The sequence below is a fragment of the Betta splendens genome, chromosome 5, assembly GCF_900634795.4.
Source record: "Betta splendens chromosome 5, fBetSpl5.4, whole genome shotgun sequence".
Classification (NCBI taxonomy): domain Eukaryota; kingdom Metazoa; phylum Chordata; class Actinopteri; order Anabantiformes; family Osphronemidae; genus Betta; species Betta splendens.
The window spans coordinates 9,937,705-9,956,873 of record NC_040885.2 but is presented as its reverse complement, the minus strand read 5'-3'; the positions used below and the strand labels follow the sequence as shown (position 1 = coordinate 9,956,873).

The 19,169-nt window shown below is 41.3% G+C and overlaps 3 protein-coding genes across 9 annotated transcripts; all 3 read left to right on the top strand.

The window, feature by feature from the left end:
• Positions 1-123: 123 nt before the first annotated feature.
• Positions 124-2,199, top strand: pfdn5 (prefoldin 5). The gene is made up of 6 exons (XM_029151422.3): positions 124-281; positions 942-1,044; positions 1,282-1,313; positions 1,421-1,495; positions 1,642-1,747; positions 1,930-2,199. The coding sequence occupies exons 1-6, from the start codon at positions 189-191 to the stop codon at positions 2,013-2,015; spliced, it is 495 nt and encodes a 164-aa protein (XP_029007255.1). The 5' UTR covers positions 124-188; the 3' UTR covers positions 2,016-2,199.
• Positions 2,200-3,155: 956 nt separating this feature from the next.
• larp4ab (La ribonucleoprotein 4Ab) lies at positions 3,156-12,223 on the top strand. 5 transcript variants are annotated; one of them, XM_029151412.3, is made up of 15 exons: positions 3,156-3,612; positions 4,982-5,120; positions 5,348-5,582; positions 5,698-5,834; positions 6,056-6,159; positions 6,282-6,392; positions 6,589-6,642; positions 7,373-7,585; positions 7,683-7,783; positions 7,914-8,105; positions 8,286-8,337; positions 8,421-8,585; positions 8,698-8,810; positions 9,125-9,293; positions 10,022-12,223. In XM_029151412.3, exons 1-15 carry the CDS (start codon positions 3,610-3,612, stop codon positions 10,391-10,393), a joined length of 2,160 nt encoding a protein of 719 aa, XP_029007245.1. In that variant the 5' UTR covers positions 3,156-3,609; the 3' UTR covers positions 10,394-12,223. The 5 variants fall into 5 exon arrangements, with proteins under 5 accessions (XP_029007245.1, XP_055365261.1, XP_055365262.1 ...); XM_055509286.1 differs by lacking the exon at positions 3,156-3,612 and adding an exon at positions 4,000-4,110 and having other exon boundaries at positions 5,426-5,582; XM_055509287.1 differs by lacking the exon at positions 3,156-3,612 and adding an exon at positions 4,000-4,110 and having other exon boundaries at positions 8,040-8,105.
• A 258-nt stretch (positions 12,224-12,481) lies between these two features.
• atf7b (activating transcription factor 7b) lies at positions 12,482-18,714 on the top strand. 3 transcript variants are annotated; one of them, XM_029151415.3, is made up of 12 exons: positions 12,482-12,648; positions 13,651-13,712; positions 13,858-13,954; positions 14,116-14,243; positions 14,391-14,528; positions 15,109-15,260; positions 15,539-15,635; positions 15,753-15,872; positions 15,969-16,112; positions 16,296-16,484; positions 16,607-16,712; positions 16,841-18,714. In XM_029151415.3, exons 2-12 carry the CDS (start codon positions 13,665-13,667, stop codon positions 17,068-17,070), a joined length of 1,449 nt encoding a protein of 482 aa, XP_029007248.1. In that variant the 5' UTR covers positions 12,482-12,648; positions 13,651-13,664; the 3' UTR covers positions 17,071-18,714. The 3 variants fall into 3 exon arrangements, with proteins under 3 accessions (XP_029007248.1, XP_029007250.1, XP_029007249.1); XM_029151417.3 differs by having other exon boundaries at positions 12,483-12,648; positions 16,814-16,983; XM_029151416.3 differs by having other exon boundaries at positions 12,492-12,648; positions 14,391-14,516.
• Positions 18,715-19,169: the final 455 nt, after the last annotated feature.

Genomic DNA, 19,169 nt, shown 5'->3' with positions numbered 1-19,169 from the left:
ATAATTGACTCAATTACGATTAAATCTACCGTTTCGTGTGTACCTCGTTTGACTGAAAACGACTTGACGGTGACATGGTTATTTGTGAAATGTGTTTTAGCTGAGGGGTGTGATGTGAATGATTCGGGTTCAGCCTGCAGGGGGCGATGTTTCATACTAAAGACGGTCCTTCACCCGGAAGCCGTTAAATGGTCATTCGGCATCGTGAGGCCAACATGGCGGTGAATCTTACAGACCTCTCCCTCCCTCAGTTAGAAGGCCTTAAAACCCAACTAGATCAGGTAATTACAATGCCTGTGTTGTGGCTTGTTCGAAATGTGTAGCTAGAAGCTATTGACTTTCTTGAGCTGACCTTCAGAGTATAAAATAAAACGCTGGTTAGCCGATTAGCTTTTAAGAGGCTAACGGCACAAACGGTATTTAAGGATCCAGTTACCCTGCGTGTGCTCGTACTGTACTGTCTGTCCATGTTTACTATATGGCTGTTGTCTATCTTTATTGTACGCGTTTGCTGTTATTCCAGCACCACTGCTGTTAATGGCTCACCGTTAAATCCCTTTGTCATGTTTGCCGTTCGCTTCAGCAGCATTAGTAAAGACCTTCTGGTTTATATGTTTTATTTACTGATTTAAATAAACATGTTAGTGTTTGTTTTATTCTTATTTAGATTCTTAAAACAATAAAGTTGTTAGAAAAACAAAAGTTGTTAGTTTTTTGTTGTGAGCATAATTGGCTTCCAAACTTGCTAATGCCACATTAACTCAGGTTTCTTTTAATAACTACTTGACAGGCGTAAATGAGAGACATTTTGACGAAATACAATAATAAAGCAGGAACTGAATGCAAACAATGAAGGTCTTAATGGTAAATTTCAATACACAGCTGACAGTGGTTTAATTGTGTACTTTTTTTTTACTGACTTCATTTATGTGAATTTGCAGGAGACAGAGTTCTTGACGTCTTCTATAGGTCAGCTCAAAGTTGTTCAGACCAAGTATGTGGAAGCAAAAGACAGTTTGAATGTTCTGAATAAAAACAACAAAGGTAAGTAATTAGTTCTTTAAAACTCATTTACAAAGTTTTTAATAGCAATTGCTATTTTAAATATGGTTACAGGGCACAATTAAAAAACAACTAATATCTATCACGGTCTTCAAAACTATATAGTCATAGTCTTCAGTATGTTAGATGATTTTGTAATCAGTCCACATGTTTTATTGCATCTGCTGCTAGACATTAAAATGGTGTCTTCTTTTTTCCTCTCTGTTCTTTGTCATGCAGGAAAAGAATTGCTTGTTCCACTTACCAGTTCTGTATCCTTTTTGTTACTTTTGCGAAACCAATATTTAACTGGGCCTTAAGTATGGTGTGGTGTGATTCTTGAGATACATATTTTTTTCTTGACATTCCTTCTTTTCAGATGTATGTCCCGGGAACATTAAATGATGTGGAGCATGTCTTAGTTGATGTTGGGACTGGGTACTATGTTGAAAAGGTAAACTCTTGTCTGACACATCAGAAAATTCTATTTATGTGGAAATCAATATATATATTATCTACTCTACATACGTTATTTCATTTTCATGTTTCATTAAACACTTTCAAAACATTCTTGTCTACAATGGGTATTTGTATTTCTAGAATGTTGAAGACTCAAAGGCATTCTTCAAACGCAAAATAGATTTCCTTACAAAGCAAATAGAGAAAATTCAGCCAGCCCTTCAGGAAAAACATGCTATGAAGCAAGGTAAGCAAAACTGCATATTCTCAGTGATAATGATTTCATGCTGTCTGTTTTTTAGTAATCAGGGGTTTGTAAACCGTACCGTATAGACATTTTGGACTACGGTACATTTGTTTTCATTATACTTGTTTGTTGGATGTGAAATTATTAGTTTTACTTATGAGTCATTGCATCCACCTTTACAGCTGTGATTGAAGTAATGAATGTGAAGATCCAGCAACTACAACAGAGCCAACAGTCTTCACAGATGGTTGGGACCACAAAGGCATAAAAACATTTCATGGGGAGGAATTTTTAAGTTGACGTGCAGAACAATAACATTTGTTTTTGTAGGACAAGAATGTTCTAATGATCTAATGAAGTTATATTAAATGTGCAAAAATATACACTTTTTTTGTTCCTGTCAGAAGTTGGATGCACAGACCTCCTGGCCACCAATAAATAAGTTAATCATGTGCTTTGTCATTGTTTTTTATTTGATGTTGTTTTTAAATAATAAAGTCATCATGCAGAAACTAAGTTTCTTTTTAATCAGTTGCTGCATATTTTCAGTAAAATGCATTATCTGTATTCTATTTAGATGAGCATAACTAGAAGTAATGTTAAGAAGCAGATAATCATAAAATTTGCTTTCAGACTATTATAATAGAATGTGTTGAGCGGTCAGTGATGAACGTAGTCTGTTTTCTGGTTCAACAGGTTCAGTTGGGCATCAACATAAGGTGTGTAGACTGTAAGATGTGCCTAACATCTGTCTTTAAATCCACAACTGATTGAAATGTTGAACAAAAAGAACCTACAAATATTTCAACTAAGGTAAGATTACTACAGCACCAATGTGTCATTTTTTACTTTATAATCTTATTTTTTAACAAATCGAAATCAAATATTTTTACATTTTCAGAACTTTAAAAGTATAATTTATTTGGGTCATGATGCCCTATCATGAACAAAAACTACGTGAGGCAGAGTGAATGAAATTCTATTAGAGAACTCACTGGCCACTTCAGTTTTATGCACTACTAAACGTATGCTGGACTGGATACGAGTCAAAAAACGTTTGGGAGAACTATAATTAAGATTCGAATACCGATGCGATTATCAAAGAGAAGTGGAACACAAAATGGACATAAAAGGTTAAAATATAGTCCTGAATTGCCCCTTGGGGATAAATAAAGTTCCATTGAATTGAATAGTCTGTACAAACGGTATAAATTAGAAAGTCTAGTATATAGGCGCACCTCAAGTTCTGGTCCGTCTGACTCCGGGTAAGTTTGATTGCAGTAACTTCCGGCAGCCTATGATACTAATGTGTAGTTCGGTTGTGAAATGCCACCAGCTGGCTTTGTTTTTTTACGTCGTTATCATAGGCAGGTTTAAAGTACCCGGACTCCACATACACAACAAAGGTCACAGCTGCCGTGGTGCATTTTCTTTCTCAATGCGCGACTTTTGTTGTACTTACGGTACGAATGCGCTCAGTAACCTTACTATGTAAGACGCAGCTGTCACATGCTGGCGGTGCGGAGCCTCGAGGTGAAGTGTGCGAAAAGGAACGTACTTCGTAAAATGGGAAACGTGTTTTACTAAAGCAGTTAAAGTAGTTGTCGGTGTTAGGATCAGGTTTAAAAGTTGTGCTTCACGCGGGACGCGCCGCTTGGGCCGGGTCACGTTTTTTTTTCCGAGTGTGGACGTTTCCTAGTTGCCGGGGAGACGACAGTTAAGCCGAGAGAAGGTCGAGGGCCAGTGTGAAGAAGTGCGAGTACTACCGTTGAGTAACACCCGCGTTAATAGGCGAGAAGAACCACCCGTGCAGCCGATTCCAGCGAGCAGGACAACGTTCCGGAGACGAGGACCGAGGCAGCATGGTGAGTGTCGGGCCTGGGGACGGGCACGCTAGCTAGCACGCGACAACCTGTTCGCGTCCTTCCTCGTCGTCTAGTTCGACCTAAGCCGCGCTCTGCCCGGTAACTTTACACCCTAGAAACAGCAGCCGAGTTACTGTCAACACGTCATTCTAAAGCTGGAAACAAACGTGGCCGAATTGAACCGTGTCGTGTGTAAACTTTAGCCGGGTACTTGGCTAAAAACTGCTGTTTAAGGTGTTTGAGCCGTTGCCAAACAAGCCTATTCTGCGCACACGTGTTCAACAATGCATTGGAGATAAGTGGCGAGTTGCCCCATGATACGTTGGACTAAGTTACACGTAAACGCTGATACGTGTTTTGGGCTCTGAGGAGGGAGTACTACACGTGATTTGTGTTAAGTCAATGTTAGCTGTTACACAATTGAGGCTAAGTAGCAACCAGAATGCCCGGCATAAAGGTCACGGCAAAGGGCCGCGGAGACCTTCGCTTTTGACGGAGGTCGTTGCAAGAGTGACTCTGTAAACAACCGGCTCCGTCACCGGTGCGGCGGTTTACGGGCGCTTATATTGACTTGTCCTTCAAACTCCAGCGTTAGCGTTTCGACTGTAGTTGCACGGGGTCGTCGGCGCCATGTGCTCTTTTCTTCCTGACGCCCAGAATCACGCTACGGCGCTTCGAACGTCGAGGACGCGGTCGACGAATCGTCACAGCCGCGTGGCCGTTTGTTTGGACCGAAGCGTCGGGCGGACATTTTTTTAATGTTATCCCTCTGCGTTTATATTCAAAACTAAGGCGCACGACATGTGATCCATTTCGACGCGGCGGCGTGTGCGCCATGGAGGGGGACGTGCGGCCGTTGAGAGGCGGACGAGAAGGAAGCCAATGAAAAACGCCTTCACGTGCGCCGTGCGCAAACACGGAAAGCCGCTTTAGAGCCGCTCGGATGAACCGGTGTCATTCACTGCATCGCTTGTGCGAGTTGTTCTGTTAGTGTGGGGCGCGTTCGGTGCTATTTTTGAAGTGCGTAGATATCGCGTGGGAGACGCACCGTAAGAAGCGGCACAACCGTGATGTGTTGAAGGTCAAAGTAAAAGCACATACTTTGTTGATTAGTATTTTGCAGACTGTTCGGAACGTTTGCAGGAAGCTTTTGCAATGTTTCTGATGGGCAAATTGTGCCGTTACAAAACGAAACGGTTGTTATTTCAACGCCCAGATGCTTGAAATAAGTGTTCAATGATCTTTCATGATGGGTCAAGCATGCAAATGTTGCAGAACAACCAGCTGGTGTCAAATGCACTCACCGCCTGTATGTGTATTTCCACAGTATTACTTCTCTAACTCTGGTCTGTCTTGTGCAATAATGCAGGTTACCACAAATGGAGCCGGTCTGAATCCCAATGCTAAAGTGTGGCAGGAAATGCCTGCCCACCAGAATGACATCCCAGAGGGCACAGAAGAATCTGCTTGGCTGCATACCTACCCTCCTCCTGCTGAGTTGACAGATGGTATGAGCTTATTCCATTTTGCCACATAAATTAAACTTGTGCTGCACCGGTACAATGCAAAACTATGCCCAAGTATAGATGTGTCTTTGGTTATTGTTTTACATTGTCATGAGATTGCATATCCACACTATCTGTTGTTACAGCAGCGTGGTAAGTATTGTGTTGCAATGACATAGGACGGTTGCAGCCATTTAGTTAATCCCTGCCGCTCCTGTCTTGTTACTCAGACATTCCCTCTGCACTGGGTAAAGGCTGTGATGCAGATTATCCCGACAGTCCTGGTGACTCCGCCTCTTTGCACACAGAGGAAATTGGGAGTGACATTGACTACCCAGACGTGGCGTACACAGTCTTTGACCCACAGTGTGAATTGGCCTCTGATGATCTTCCTAAAAAAGAGCCCATGTCTGAGGAGATCCTAAGAGAGACCTTGAAGAAGCAGCTTGAGTTCTGCTTTTCCAGGTAAGTGGTGGCTAGTGATCAGACAAGCTGGAATATATGTTTTTACACGTATACAAGAACTGTGTTGGGGTATAAAACAATGGCTTAAATCCTAGATTTCTTGTGTATTTTACAGGGAGAACCTGTATAAGGACCTTTACCTGATGTCCCAGATGGACAGTGACCAGTTTGTTCCCATCTGGACTGTTGCTTGCATGGAGCACATAAAGTCACTTACCACCGATGTGGATCTCATTCGACAAGTACTGGAAGGTATTTCTGCTTTTCTAATGACAAATCCAGGAAATGCAATATGCTCAGTTCAGATGTTTCAAGCATGAACAGAAGTGCTTATACTCCTTTGGGTCATTGAAGTAGTCTGAAAACAAAGGCAGTTCTGCAGATTGAATTGCTATGTTGAAGCACTTTATGTAAGTAAATGAGTCTCTTCACTTCTGATGGAAACTGGTGTATTTTTTTTTTTTTCATTACAGCCTCTCCCATGGTGCAGGTCGATGAAACAGGAGAGAAGGTTCGACCTAACCACAGCCGCTGCATCATTATTCTGAGAGAAGTAGATGAGACTACGCCAGTGGAGGTATATACACAAATCCATTCATCCTAATAGCACCTAGGTCGAACACCAAATTACTCTGCTGCAGACATGGAAAAGCTATTTGTGGTAAAATGTCTAATGTCTGCATCGCGTCTCTTAACCAGGAAGTGGAGGCGCTCTTCAACACTGAAAACTGCCCAAAAGCATTAAGTGTGGAGTTTGCACACAATTGCAACTGGTACATAACATTTAAATCTGACATGGATGCACAACAGGTATGTCTTGTTTATTAATTCATATGTTGGACCAAGTTCTTGGCAGGATACGGAGTGTAAATTATTTTTAGTTTATTTTTGCACACACCAATGAGAGAATTAGCTATGGCTGTAATTTTATCAGAAGCCCAAAAATGTTGATGAAATGGACAATCTGCTTTCTGAGCAAAAATAACACAACTAAATTTTCTTTCAGGCTTTCAAATACCTGAGAGAGGAAGTAATAACGTTCCAGGGGAAACCAATTAAGGTGAGTCTTGTTGTTCCCTAGGTCCTCATCTCCAGTCATATCATTGCTTATGATTGGTTCCAATTTATGCACTGTAATGTAGCCTAGAGAGCATTGCCACATTTGTTCCTACTAGTAGGCTGTGCTGTTTGGCTAAGCTGTGACCTTGGTGTCGCTACAGTCACTAGATAAGAATAGAAAACGACTAGGTCTCCACTAGGATTGTAAGAAACCCTTATGTCCAGACTGCATTTCTTAGCATGCAGTAACTTTTTACCTTTTTTTTACATTTGGGTATTATTATTTATTTTTATTCATTAATTTTTGCTGTTGCTTAGTTTTATTTGTCCTTTTATGGCTTAAATAAATCCAGGACATTGATCGTTGTGAGTAGACCCCAGTGATGATCAGTATCGCGCTTGGAAGGACAAATGCACTGTGGCTGGTTTGGAGGAACATTTCAACTTTAGCTCTTCTTGATCTGTTTCTTTACTTTACTTCTACTGTTACCCAACCTTACACCCCCCCCCCCCCCCCCCCCCCCCCCCCCCCCCCCCCCCCCCCCCCCCCCCCCCCTCCCTTCCTCTCTCCTCTAGTCAGTACAGTGTACTATGGCCTAATGACCGTGAGATTATGAGATCTGAGGGGGCTGACGGGAATTCTTTTTATTTATTTATTTTTATTTATAGGAGCCCTAGATTATTTAAATTTTTACAAACCATACTCACTCCTTTTCATTTCTCCCCCACAGGCCCGCATTAAAGCCATTAACTCATTTTTTGGTATAAACACCTTCTGCAATGTGGACTCAAGTGTTTACAGTCAACAAGCCCAGTTTGGCTCTCCAGTCTATATGCAGCAGGCATACAGCCCTCAGCAGTCGTATCCTCTCTATCCTGTGGTCTCGCCATCCTGGAATCCTACAGTCAACCCCTCCGTCATGTCTTATTTTGATACCCCTGTTGTGAGTCAAAATTTTATCTATTTTGCTTTTTTTTTTTTTGTTTTTTTTGTTTTGCTGAGCCCTTTGAAAAACTAACTTAATTTCTCTCCTGATCTAGGCACCTTTCCCTAACAGTGCATTCATGAATGGTTACATTAGTCCTGGGAATTACAAAGTCAACTCCAGCTCAAACACCCATCGACCTATTAGCAGGAACCGGTAAGGGCAATATTAGTGTGAGCCCTTGTATGCATTTCATATACAATAGAGGGTGGCTTCACTAATCACTCTGATCTGTAGTAGTTCAAAAGACACTCTTGAGTCAAGAAATACCACTTTGTATCCTCAGAAATCATATGAAAGGTCATCAAAGGCCTGCTGATGAGTTACCCTCTCCACCTGCGGGTACATCAGTGGATGGCCATACTGGTCCCTTGAGCACCACTTCAGTACCAGTTTCTTTCTCTGTCTTCAGCTTTGGAGACCTTTCTCTCCAGCCCACTTTACCCAATGGAGATCTTAACATGGGTGGACGAGCCAGGTGAGTCAATGTGATCCTGACTGGGTATGGCTAATGAATTGAGATGTTTATGTAAATTAGGAATGCATTTTACCTTCTTATAATTCAGATTTTACAATGTAAATGACATGTAGTTTAGTTAAATCTCAATTGTACAGAAATACCCAGCATTATATTTCTAATTGTTTCCTTTTATTACAGGAGAGGAAGCCACAGAGGCATGAGACGGAAAAAAGATGAAGAACATACCTCGGTTAGCATGCTTTTACATTGTAAAAGTCCTGAGGCAGTTATTGTGTGACTCTTCATTAATTTGACTTTTGCTGCAAATTATAGAGAACCGTTCCTTTAATAGAGGCCAAGGTATCACCACCACCAAAATTTGACCTGGCAACTTCCAATTTTCCTCCATTGCCGGGATGTGTGGTCAGTGTACAAGGGGAAACTGTGCCAGAGACTCGCCTCTCTGACGTTGTACGTGGCCTGAAGGTGACCACCAAGGTAAATATCTTGTGGCGTTAGAGTGGATATCAGATCAGGCAGCATTGGCATGACATTGTAAAAAAAAAAAAAAAAAAAGAAAATAATTTTTTTTTTTTTTTTTTTTTTTTAGACTGCGATTCAAGGTGCTATTGAGACTCCACAAACACCTGTCTCAGACTCCATAACCTTGGCTGATAAACCTACACCTGTAACACGTCAACCAGTAGCTCCCCCAATCTCAAGGTAACATTTTAATTTTGACAGTAAGTGTATATGGCATGGTCATTCTCTCTCAAACACTGACCACCTCAGTTTTATACACCTATGAAATGCAATCCAATACAGCAACTGTGGCTTTAACGGGGTTGTAGTAGAAAAAAATAAATAAATTACTACCCTTCAAGGAAGAAAAAGAAACCGTTAAGTTTGGAGCAGTCAGATTGGTTTGCATTATAGTTGTTTGCAATGTACATGGTACATCATACTACATATTGTGAATGTGGAGTTCATGACAGTAACTGTTAACTTGTATGTAAAAATCTTTTTGTCGATTTCAGTGTTGTGTCTACAAAGGAGGAAGACAAAGCTGAAGTTCCTATGCCAAAAGGAGTAATCTCATCTACACAGGATGTTCTTCCAGTGGCTTCTGAACACGCCGCCACCACCTGCACTCAGCCCACTTCTCCAAAAGTGCAGTCACCTCCCAGCACTCTAGCATCAGATCTGGTAAGGACTGTTGTTTTTTTTTTTTTTTTTTTTGGTACAAGCTCATTGTTGCATCAGATTATACCTCCCTTTGGTAAATGTTAGTCCGGCTCTTTGCACAGATTCTGCTCTTTTGGCTCGGCTCCCTTCTCAAGACCCACTTGTGGCTTCTAATTATAGCTGAATTAAGCATTTATAAATGGTTTGTGTGTTTCTAAGCATTTGTGTTTTCATAAAAGCCTTATTTTAATGCAGTTTTCTATTTGAAAAAAAAAAACATAGTCACTTCGTTTAAACATTTCAGTCACACTTTAGGACTTATCATTAACACGTTAGATGTCAGTGTTTAGTGGAAGTTGACAGATATTTTAATTTTTCAAATTTGTTCTAAGCATTTAATATGAAAGACAATGTTAACATGCAAGTCATGCAAAGATTAGTTTGTGGCTTATAAATACTTCAGCAATATACAAGCACGTAAGAAGAAAACGGTGAGCCTATGAGCCACGGGAAGAAACTTGTTGCTGTGTAAAAAGTTAGTTACTTAATCTGTTCTGCCACAACTGGTGGGTGTCAGCAGGTTGTGCAATCCTGACTATGTGATAATTAACGGCACCACCATAGAACAGTTTTGTTTTGGGTTTTTTTTTTGTTTTTTTTTTTTTAAATATATTTGGATGTCACAAAGATCAATGGCAGATGGGGAATGGTTATGGTCAGCGTGCTAATATCAAATCTTTATTTGCCAGGGGTCAAGAAAGCTCAGCTATGCAGAGGTGTGCCAGAGACTGTCAAAGGACCCGTCTCCAGTACAGATGCCTTCTCCTCCTCCTCCTCCCTCTTCTGCCACTCAACCTTTGCAGGAACTCGAGGTCAACAGGGTTGAAGAGCCTTGGTCTAACTCAAAGCGCGCTGCAGGCAAGCCGGAGCAAGCCCGAGAGAGCTGCCCCCCTCGCCAACCACTGCGCTCCTTCAGAGGGGCAAATGGCAGAGTGAGAGCCACAGGTCTGAAGAATCGAGAACATCACAGAGGTCCTAATACTGGTAAACAGTTCTCACAACAGCGACCAGCCAGACAGAGTGGCAAGGAGCAGAACATACCCCCAAGGTCACCAAAATAACTTCAGGGAAAATAAACTGTTGTAAATAACTGTAAACATTTAACTGTAAATCATTTATAAACATGAACTAAGGAATAAAAAACAAATATTTATGTAAATATAATTAACATATGTATAGAGGAATGTTTCATTTGACAGACTTTGTCAAATCTATTTAGATTGTTGCAGATCTAAATGTATTTGGAAAAACCCTTAAGATTTTCTTGTAGGAAATTGTATGACAGGAAAAAGCATGGTCTGCTGAAGATTGCAGATCATTAGTGTGGGAAAATACTTTATTAAAAGTAATCTTACCATAACAGACTATATTTTAAAGTGGTTTGGCATACTTGCTATTGTACATAGTGAGGACCAAAAACAGCAGATTTTGTGACTGACCCTTATAAATTTCAAGGGCTTCTTGGTTATGAATTAATGAGCATACTTGGGACGAGTAAGGAAGCAAAAGAGGGCTTATGTATCTTTTGTAACATGAGGTAATATAACAGCCTGCTTCTCAACATTTATGAAATGACTGACTAGAACCAGAATCATTATTTGTGTCAACAAATGTGGCGCCACAAATCTAAGAGTAGGTTTGAATGTTGAAGAGGTAATATTCTGATGCTCTGTGGCTGGTGTGGATCAATGCTCCTCATCTACTGTTGGTGCTGGTGCATACTTCAGCAACATGGGCTGATTATTTTGATTTTTTTTTTTTTTTTTTTTGATTACTGGAGTAAATTGTAGCTCATATCTAGTTAAGCGTGCACTATAAAAGTTAATCTCTTAACCTGTTCAGAGCTGGTGTGGTTGACATCATCGCCTGTCAATAAGGGTAACTTAAATTAATATATGAATAGTATTTTCAGTTTAAGTAAAGCTATGTGACTAGAGTAGTACCACTTAAAGGTGGGGGGACTAGCATTTGTATAGGGAATTCTCAAAACCAATGGATCATTCTAGAAGTAAACATAAGGCTTTTTTTATTATTAAAAAAAAAAACTAACTTTACAGAACTTGATTATTCAATTTTTGATCAAAGGTCTTTTTCAATTTAATTTTATTCTACATTGATGATCCTCAACATTTTCAATTACACTTGAAAGGCTTTATGAGCATTAAATCCTTCAGAAGAGACAAGGATCACTGATCTTTGAATGTTCTTATTGTTGTTGGGTTTTCCTGCTTTAGGAACTTGTATTTTCTTTCACACTTATGCTTTTTTGGGGGGGTATTTGTCTTTTTGCTTTTGGAGTTTGCCTGTTATGACTACGTTGGATGCTGGTTTGTAAAACCAATAACTTCAGGAGTAAGCAAAGTAACTGTATTTTAGTGGTGTGAATGGCACTACCTCTTAATCATTACAGAATTGAAAGGGCTTTGGTTGTTTTTAGTTTATCTTGTGGTTTTGTTTAATTTGAGTAGTCCGCCAAGTCACATGAAAATGAACATGTCTTACTTTGTAAAGCAGTGTGAAATAATGGACTTCCTCAGTAAGTACTTGGAATCATCTCAAACCAAACCTCGGGTGCCTTATCGGAGCGCAGGAGTTGAGTATATTTGGTTATACTTTAAATGCTGAGCTGTTTTTCAAAACCCAACATTGTCAGTTTATGACACTAGGTATTGTCCAAAGTTCATCTCAATTTATTAAGTGTGTTTGTGTGTGTGTTCGTGCAGTCATTTGTGCAGTTTTCTGTATGATAGTGTGATGGCTTGTCAGAGTAATTTAGTCTTGCATCAGTATCTTGCTTGTAACTATAACAATCAAACATGGGGTTGCAAATTCATGTCATATTTTATTACTGAGCCTGATGTATTAAAAATAAATTTTTTATTTTTAAACAGTTTTGTCTTTGTGTATATACACTCTGATGCATCACTGATGTGTTGGTATTCTGACATGCTGTGACATAACTCATGAAACACAGCCCTAACAAGAATTTAATGACCTTTGACGTCATTTGACACGTAATGATTAGTAAATAATCTCGCATTATGTAATTGTTGGCACATTTGTCTGAACCCCTTTTTAAAACCTTTGGGGAAAACCAACGACACAACCCAGCGGGCGTATAGACTTTAAATGAAGGAGCGGGTGTAAACGCAACTCGCCGTGTTTACGTTTACCACAAAGAGATGTTACGTAATACTCTACCGAGACACAGCTCTCGCGATGTTTCGCTAATGGAAGCGTTCAAGTGTCAACATCGGTCAGGCAGTAGCACTGTCCAGAGTAGAGAAGGGGTGTAAAGAGGCTGTTTAAACGTCGGGTGAGTTATGACACATAATATGGTAAACTGCGATATTTTGTTACCTATACAGAGTCACAGCTAAATAAGAACGTGATGTCTGGATCCAATCGTGCCTTAGCTAGAGCATGTGCTAACGTTAGTTACTAACTTGGCAGACCTGTTAAATGTGAACTGAAAGGAAAGCTAACGAAGCTTTCGATTAGCAGCTAGCATTAGCTTGGCTAGCTGTGCAATGACTGACAGCTAGTTTAGAATATAATCTTAGCTTTGCGAGGTGTATCCAGTCGTCTGTTTTCCACGCTGTATCTCCCCAATGATCGCTTCCACACTCTTTGTAACGGCATGGCTGTCAGGTTGTAGTGGTGGGCTTTTTGTTGATGCTAGCGATAAGATGATGCTAGCTCGCGGCCCCTCTTCCATAAAGTGGGGGTTAGCCAAATAATGCCCACTTTGGGTTAACCTATCCTCCGCTTGCAACCTAAACCACCGTGCGTACAGCATCGACCTCGAGGGTCATGGCCGGCTGACCGCGGTGACTTTAAGGCCCCCTACGCTAGGCTGCATGGTAGCTTGTTTTGGCTCCATTGCCAAGTTAAACGCTAACGCTAGTGCCTGATCCCTCCCGACCGAGCCCACAGCAGATTCCCCACGCAGGCCCACCGTCTCCGGCCTGCCTGCTTCCTGGTGCCTTAGCACTGGCTGGGGTTTTACACGTTGTTTGGTACCAGGTGAGGGCGTGGAATTAATTACGCACCGATTACAACGTTAGTGTTCAACAGGTGCATGACGCTGCTGTCACATAGACCGATGCTGCGGGTTTTTATATTAGCCTTTTAAAACCCAAGCTAACGTCCGAATACGTTGATGATGATTGAGTGTTTTCTGGTCAGCCACTTGCTTTGTAAAGGTTCAAATCGGTGGCATTCAAGCATCATTAGGAATTTATGTTGTATCGTGCATTAGCTGTTTCCTAAACACTTGAAAGAAATGGACCAGTGTTTCAACTTGTTCTCTCCACAGAACATTTGTCTGAGATGGGGGATGACCGACCCTTTGTATGCACCGCCCCTGGATGTGGGCAGGTAGATTTCTCAGTGCATTAATTAACATGTACATCCACATAAAACTGCATCTCACTCTGTTGTCATGTGACATCCCCAATGACCAAATAATAGAAAAGCATCATCACAGATTTATTATTCTTATATGCTGTGTTCTTGTTTACAGAGATTTACCAATGAAGACCATCTGTCAGTTCATAAACACAAGCATGAAATGACATTAAAATTTGGTCCTGCCAGGACAGACTCTGTTATCATTGCAGGTAATAACGTTACCATTTACATTAGTGCTTTGTGAAGGCAGCTGTATTGGCCAGAGCAGTAAGAAAGCTCTGAAGACTTGTGTGGATATGATCCTCTGATGACGGTTGGGAAGGGAGCGATTTCTGTCTCTCTCTTTTGACTAAGGCAGTGTTTTTTGCAGACCAGACTCCCACACCCACACGCTTCTTGAAGAACTGCGAGGAGGTCGGGTTATTCAATGAGCTGGCTAGTTCCTTTGAAAATGAGTTTAGCAAAACACAGGATGATGAGCAGAGGACAAAACACCCGGTGAGAATATGGATGAATGTACTGCTTTGTTTTTTTAAGGAAAGGGCATAATGGTTCCCCTATTTTTAAGGAGGAGTTTATCTTTTATAAGATCTGCAAGCCTACTGTATGTTGACTACTATCTGTGTGTTGTTATTTTACTATAAGGCTGCACCTTTACAACCATCATCTGAAGTAAAACATGAGGATGAGGGTCCTTTGGAGGTCGACTCCTCTCCTCCTGACAGTCCAGATTCTTCCTCAAGCATGTCAGACAACAGCGGAGACTCAAGGGTGAGAGGCAAGGTAGTGTCTATGGCATTAACACGTTTTGTGCCAAGGCTGTTATTAAGAAGAAAATGCCCATTTTCCGAAGTAAATGGAAAGGTAAAAAAAATAGTTGGAAAACATAGTAACAGACGTAAAGTAGATTTATGATTCCAGCCCCTCAGGGCAAGGAAGGATATTTATTCCAAGTTAGACATTGTCACACTTGACTTGGCTTGGGCCTTTGCTTACTAAGCTTTTGTAACTACGTCATATTTGTTACACAAGTGGACAGGGAGGATAATGTCCACCTTTTCCCTGGAATGAGTCAATGTCTTGCCTTGTTTAAAGAAGAGAAGTCAGTGTCTGCAGGTTTACATAAATGTACCAGGAACTAAACAGTTCAGTTTAACATGTGTGACTACACAGTCAGTAAAGCACTGGATTGCACATTTGCATCCATTGTGGAGGAGAAGCAAGGAGACTAAAAACCTCCATGAAACCTGGACAGGTTGATATCATTTTATGCCCAACAGAAATGATCATCATTGAATATATCTCTGTATAACAAACACGGTTGTTTTTGGAACATTAATACTGATGTTTGCTGTGTCAACAGGAGATTCTCATAAAGCCCAGCTCTGCCCCTACTCCAACCATTGTGCGTCCAGGTTCTCTTCCACTTCACCTGAGTAATGACCCGTTACACCCAACTCTGCCATCTCCAACATCCGTCATCACACAAGCTCCACCCTCCAACAGGCAGCTAGGGTAAAGTACAGTGTTTTGCAGTTATATTTCACATTTTTATATAGTTATCAGCCTGGATGGAACTATAATGGTAATGACAGTTCCCCTCAGCTTTAGAAGCACTGTCATTTTTTGCATGACATACAGTAAACTAGGGATGCTTCACCATCTCATTAGCAAAAGAAACACTAGCAAACCTTATATTATAAGTGGTTCTTGCCTTCAACTCCATCTGAGATGTGTCAGTGAGCACAGAATGAAGCAGACATTAGATTTACAATTATACAATTTGTCAACAGGTCCCCAACAAGTGCTTATCCAATTATTAGGCACCTGCCTAATGGACAGACTGTCCCTCTCCTGCCTAGTCCAGTGCAGCTGACTTCAGTTATATCTGTAAGTAATTTTTATATACATACAGCAAATCTGAATTAAGGGATCTTACCTTGTATATTTAAGCTAAACCTTTCCATTTTCGTCTTTCTCTCTGTGACTGTTTGTTGGGGCGTGGAGGTTGCAAGGGCAGTGAATGCCGTGCCTAACATCCCTGGGATTCCAGGTCCTCCAGTTGGAGGAGCAAGCAGTGGTTCATCCTCCCCTTCTGGATATAGTCTGCACTCGGAGGCCAAGATGGTGAGCTGCTTATTCATAGCTTTGTGGACAGTGACTGTTGATCATGTAAGCAGGCACTGTCTTGTGATCTTAACATAAGATGAGTGTTTCTTGTAGCGGCTGAAAGCAGCGCTAAGCCATCAGGGCCCAGGAACACAAGATGGAGCTGGTGGAGGTTCAATAACCGCTGTCCCCCATCATCAGGAACACAGTCAGCAGCCCACTCAAAACTCAGATGCTCCATCGCCCGCTCAACCACAGGTACAGCATGTAGCATGTCAACCTCAAATATTAAGTTGAGAAAAATACATGAAATTAAATTTTGTGCATGTTCAAGCAGCTTTGGCCTATCTTTAGTTTTTCATAGCATCAATACATTTGTTAAAAAAATGTATGTGAATGTAATTTAGATGGGGCTCCTTTTGTTCCTTCCACTTTCCAAAGGTTTCTCCAGCTCAGCCAACAGGGGGCCGGCGGCGGCGAGCGTCAGAGATGGATCCTGATGAGCGGAGGCAGCGTTTTTTGGAGAGGAACCGGGCGGCTGCGTCCCGCTGCAGGCAGAAACGAAAGCTGTGGGTTAACTCATTGGAGAAGAAGGCAGAGGATCTCGCCAGCATGAATGTCTCCCTGACAGTGAGTGCTTCGTATCTTTCATATACAATTTACTCAGCCTTGAAAACAGTTTTGTTGACGCCACCCACCACGATCGCTCATGCTTGTTGATTTGTGTGCTCTGTGTCTCCTGTTGCCAACAGAATGAAGTAACACTCTTGAGGAATGAGGTGGCACAGTTGAAACAGCTCCTTCTAGCCCACAAAGACTGCCCTGTCACCGTTCTGCAGAAGAAAGCCGCCTTTTTAGGTATTCATTAAATGTCACACACTGACCAATCCAGCATTGTACGAATCCATCTGTCACCTCATCCATCTAATGTACTCTTTTTACTCGCCCACCTCTCTAAGGGTGAATGTTTCTTTCTCTGTCTCTAGCTGCAGGAGGAGAGGAAACGTCTAGGGATGCTTCAGCTGAACCCATTGGCTCCCCGGCGGCAGTTATCCAACACGGACCATCACCGCCTGCCTCCGCCTCCAGCCCAACCCTCAATGGGCTGAGCGTGCGCGCTGCTGAGGCGGTGGCTATGTCGGTCCTAGCTGGGATGGGTTCTGGCCAGCCCGGAGGGGTTGTCATGGTGACCCAGTCACATCCAGCCCCAAGATGATATGCTGACGCAGGTAGCCAGTATGAACTCGAGTGACATTTGGAGGCCCGGACTAGTGCAAAGTGTTTGAAAACAGGGATCCGCGCTCACCCCAAACCCCAGACTAAGATAATGTCCTCTCGTCACAGCCAATGATAATCACACGAAGACACAGCACAGTGCCTTCATCAGCCCTTCACTCCCAGCAGGTTCCCTGTGTAAAGAAATTGTGTGCGTGTGTGTGCGTGCGTGCGTGCGTGTGTGTGTGTAAATATGAATAACGCATCAAACACTCACTCTGCAGCGTTTGGGGTTGTTTCGTGTTCAGTAACGACAGCTGGAAATGGTTTTAGATTGGAATAAAAAGTATGAATGAAAATTATTTACGTGAAACCCATCACTTCATTATTATTTCAGCTCAAAATGCAGCGTGTCTACTTTTCTCCCTCATGCTGCCTGTGATGAGGTTGGTCGCTTTCCAGGCTCACAATTTTACTGTAAGAGATTCTGTATTTTTTTATTTGTAAAGGAACGATTTTTTTATGTCTGATACTGTTTGATGTCAAAAGGTATTGCTGATGTAGTTAAAGTATGCTGATTGGCTGTCTGGTTGCAGTAATACACAGCCTGGAAAGATACTTGCGTTTTTTGTTTACTTTAGAATCACTTCTTTTGCGTTTCGTCTGTGTCTTCCTATTGCATAACATACCAAACCGTAGATGCGTAAGCAGTTTACCCGAGTGTCCGCCTGCCTTTTTTTAAATCATGAGTTAAAACCCACTAGGAATGTGTGTTATTACACTGTTGGTGTACGTATGAAACCCTATTGACTGCATGCATTATACGAGGCAGAGGAATGCCGCTGTTTGTTTGTGCTTCATCTTGCCATCACCGATCTGCATTTCTGGTCTGTGGCATCAAATTATTGATGGAGGAATGTTCCTTAATGTGTAAGAATTCAAATTTTCAGTCCTAATGCTACACTTGTGAAACGGTTAGCTCTAGTAGCCCTTTAGATGGTAATCAAACCTAATAGATTTTAAATCATTTACCCAGGCGTTTCGTTAAAGGAAAGAGTAGTGCAATATATTTTTCTATTGAATATCAATGTTCTTGCATCTCGGATGTGTGTGTAGCTCGGCCACTGAGAGGAGTTTGATCTACGTCAGTTAAAAATACTGAGGTTACCACAAATGTGAAGATAAGATGAGAGACCTAAAGGGTGACTAGACCGGGTGCTCTGCGGCATTTGAAAAGCTGTCTTGTATCATGAAGTAGGTTTAACACTTGTGCACGGGGCTTCTATCGAAAAGGTTTTGCAGTGCAGATAATTTTCTATCACATTGTACTTCCACATTTTTGCTTTCCCTCCTTGTCCCTTTGTGTTTGTTTCTTAACACACCAGTGTGTTAATGATGTTTATTTTCTATGGGCATGTTAGGGTTTCTTTTCCATGTGATTGAATTCTTTTATTTTGTTACAACGTGTCAATGTCTTTTATGCGTTTAAAAGGAGTTAAACCACAAGAAAAAAGTCTTGAAGATATGACTGGAGGAAGTTTTGTCAAATACTCAGGCCTCAGGATGGGAATATAACTTGTGTATAGTCTCAACTACTAAATATGTTGTCTTGGGCAAACAATAAAATGAATTTTAAAAATGAAAAGTTCACCTGCATGTTTTTACGGTTACTGCTGGTCACAGTTGAGCAACCAGAGTCACTCAGATACTTCAATATTCACTTTACAGGTGGATCATATTTACTGAACTGTGATGTGATGTGAACCTGTCAAACCCTTAAGCTTTCTTCACCCAGACTTTGTTTCTACTAAAATACAAATTGGACTCACAAAATCATTAAATGACACAAATGGCTTTGCAATAATCCTAGACATCTGGATGTGTAAAATGATTGTTGTTTGAAAATTTAAATTAAACGTCAAATACAATATTCAGCAAGAATATAAATATTAAGAAATTGTATCATTTTAAAGGCCAGAACAAACAATAACAGTATTCACTAACACGTTCACTGTAAAGCTGTTATATAACGGCATTTAACCTGTAGCAACCCAAGACACGCGTCCACTGTAGACGAGGGAGGCAGGTGAGTGGGTTGTG

Bases quoted from the DNA above. Each gene is read 5' to 3' on its own strand.
- pfdn5 (XM_029151422.3), top strand. From the start codon at position 189: ATGGTCATTCGGCATCGTGAGGCCAACATGGCGGTGAATCTTACAGAC. The intron at 1,045-1,281 runs GTAAGTAATTAG...TTTGTCATGCAG, and splicing joins TCTGAATAAAAACAACAAAG to GAAAAGAATTGCTTGTTCCA. The intron at 1,748-1,929 runs GTAAGCAAAACT...CCACCTTTACAG, and splicing joins AAAACATGCTATGAAGCAAG to CTGTGATTGAAGTAATGAAT.
- larp4ab (XM_055509285.1), top strand. From the start codon at position 4,015: ATGTTAGCTGTTACACAATTGAGGCTAAGTAGCAACCAGAATGCCCGG. The intron at 6,393-6,588 runs GTATGTCTTGTT...ATTTTCTTTCAG, and splicing joins CTGACATGGATGCACAACAG to GCTTTCAAATACCTGAGAGA. The intron at 8,106-8,285 runs GTGAGTCAATGT...CTTTTATTACAG, and splicing joins AACATGGGTGGACGAGCCAG to GAGAGGAAGCCACAGAGGCA.
- atf7b (XM_029151415.3), top strand. From the start codon at position 13,665: ATGGGGGATGACCGACCCTTTGTATGCACCGCCCCTGGATGTGGGCAG. The intron at 13,713-13,857 runs GTAGATTTCTCA...TCTTGTTTACAG, and splicing joins CCGCCCCTGGATGTGGGCAG to AGATTTACCAATGAAGACCA. The intron at 15,636-15,752 runs GTAAGTAATTTT...TGGGGCGTGGAG, and splicing joins AGCTGACTTCAGTTATATCT to GTTGCAAGGGCAGTGAATGC.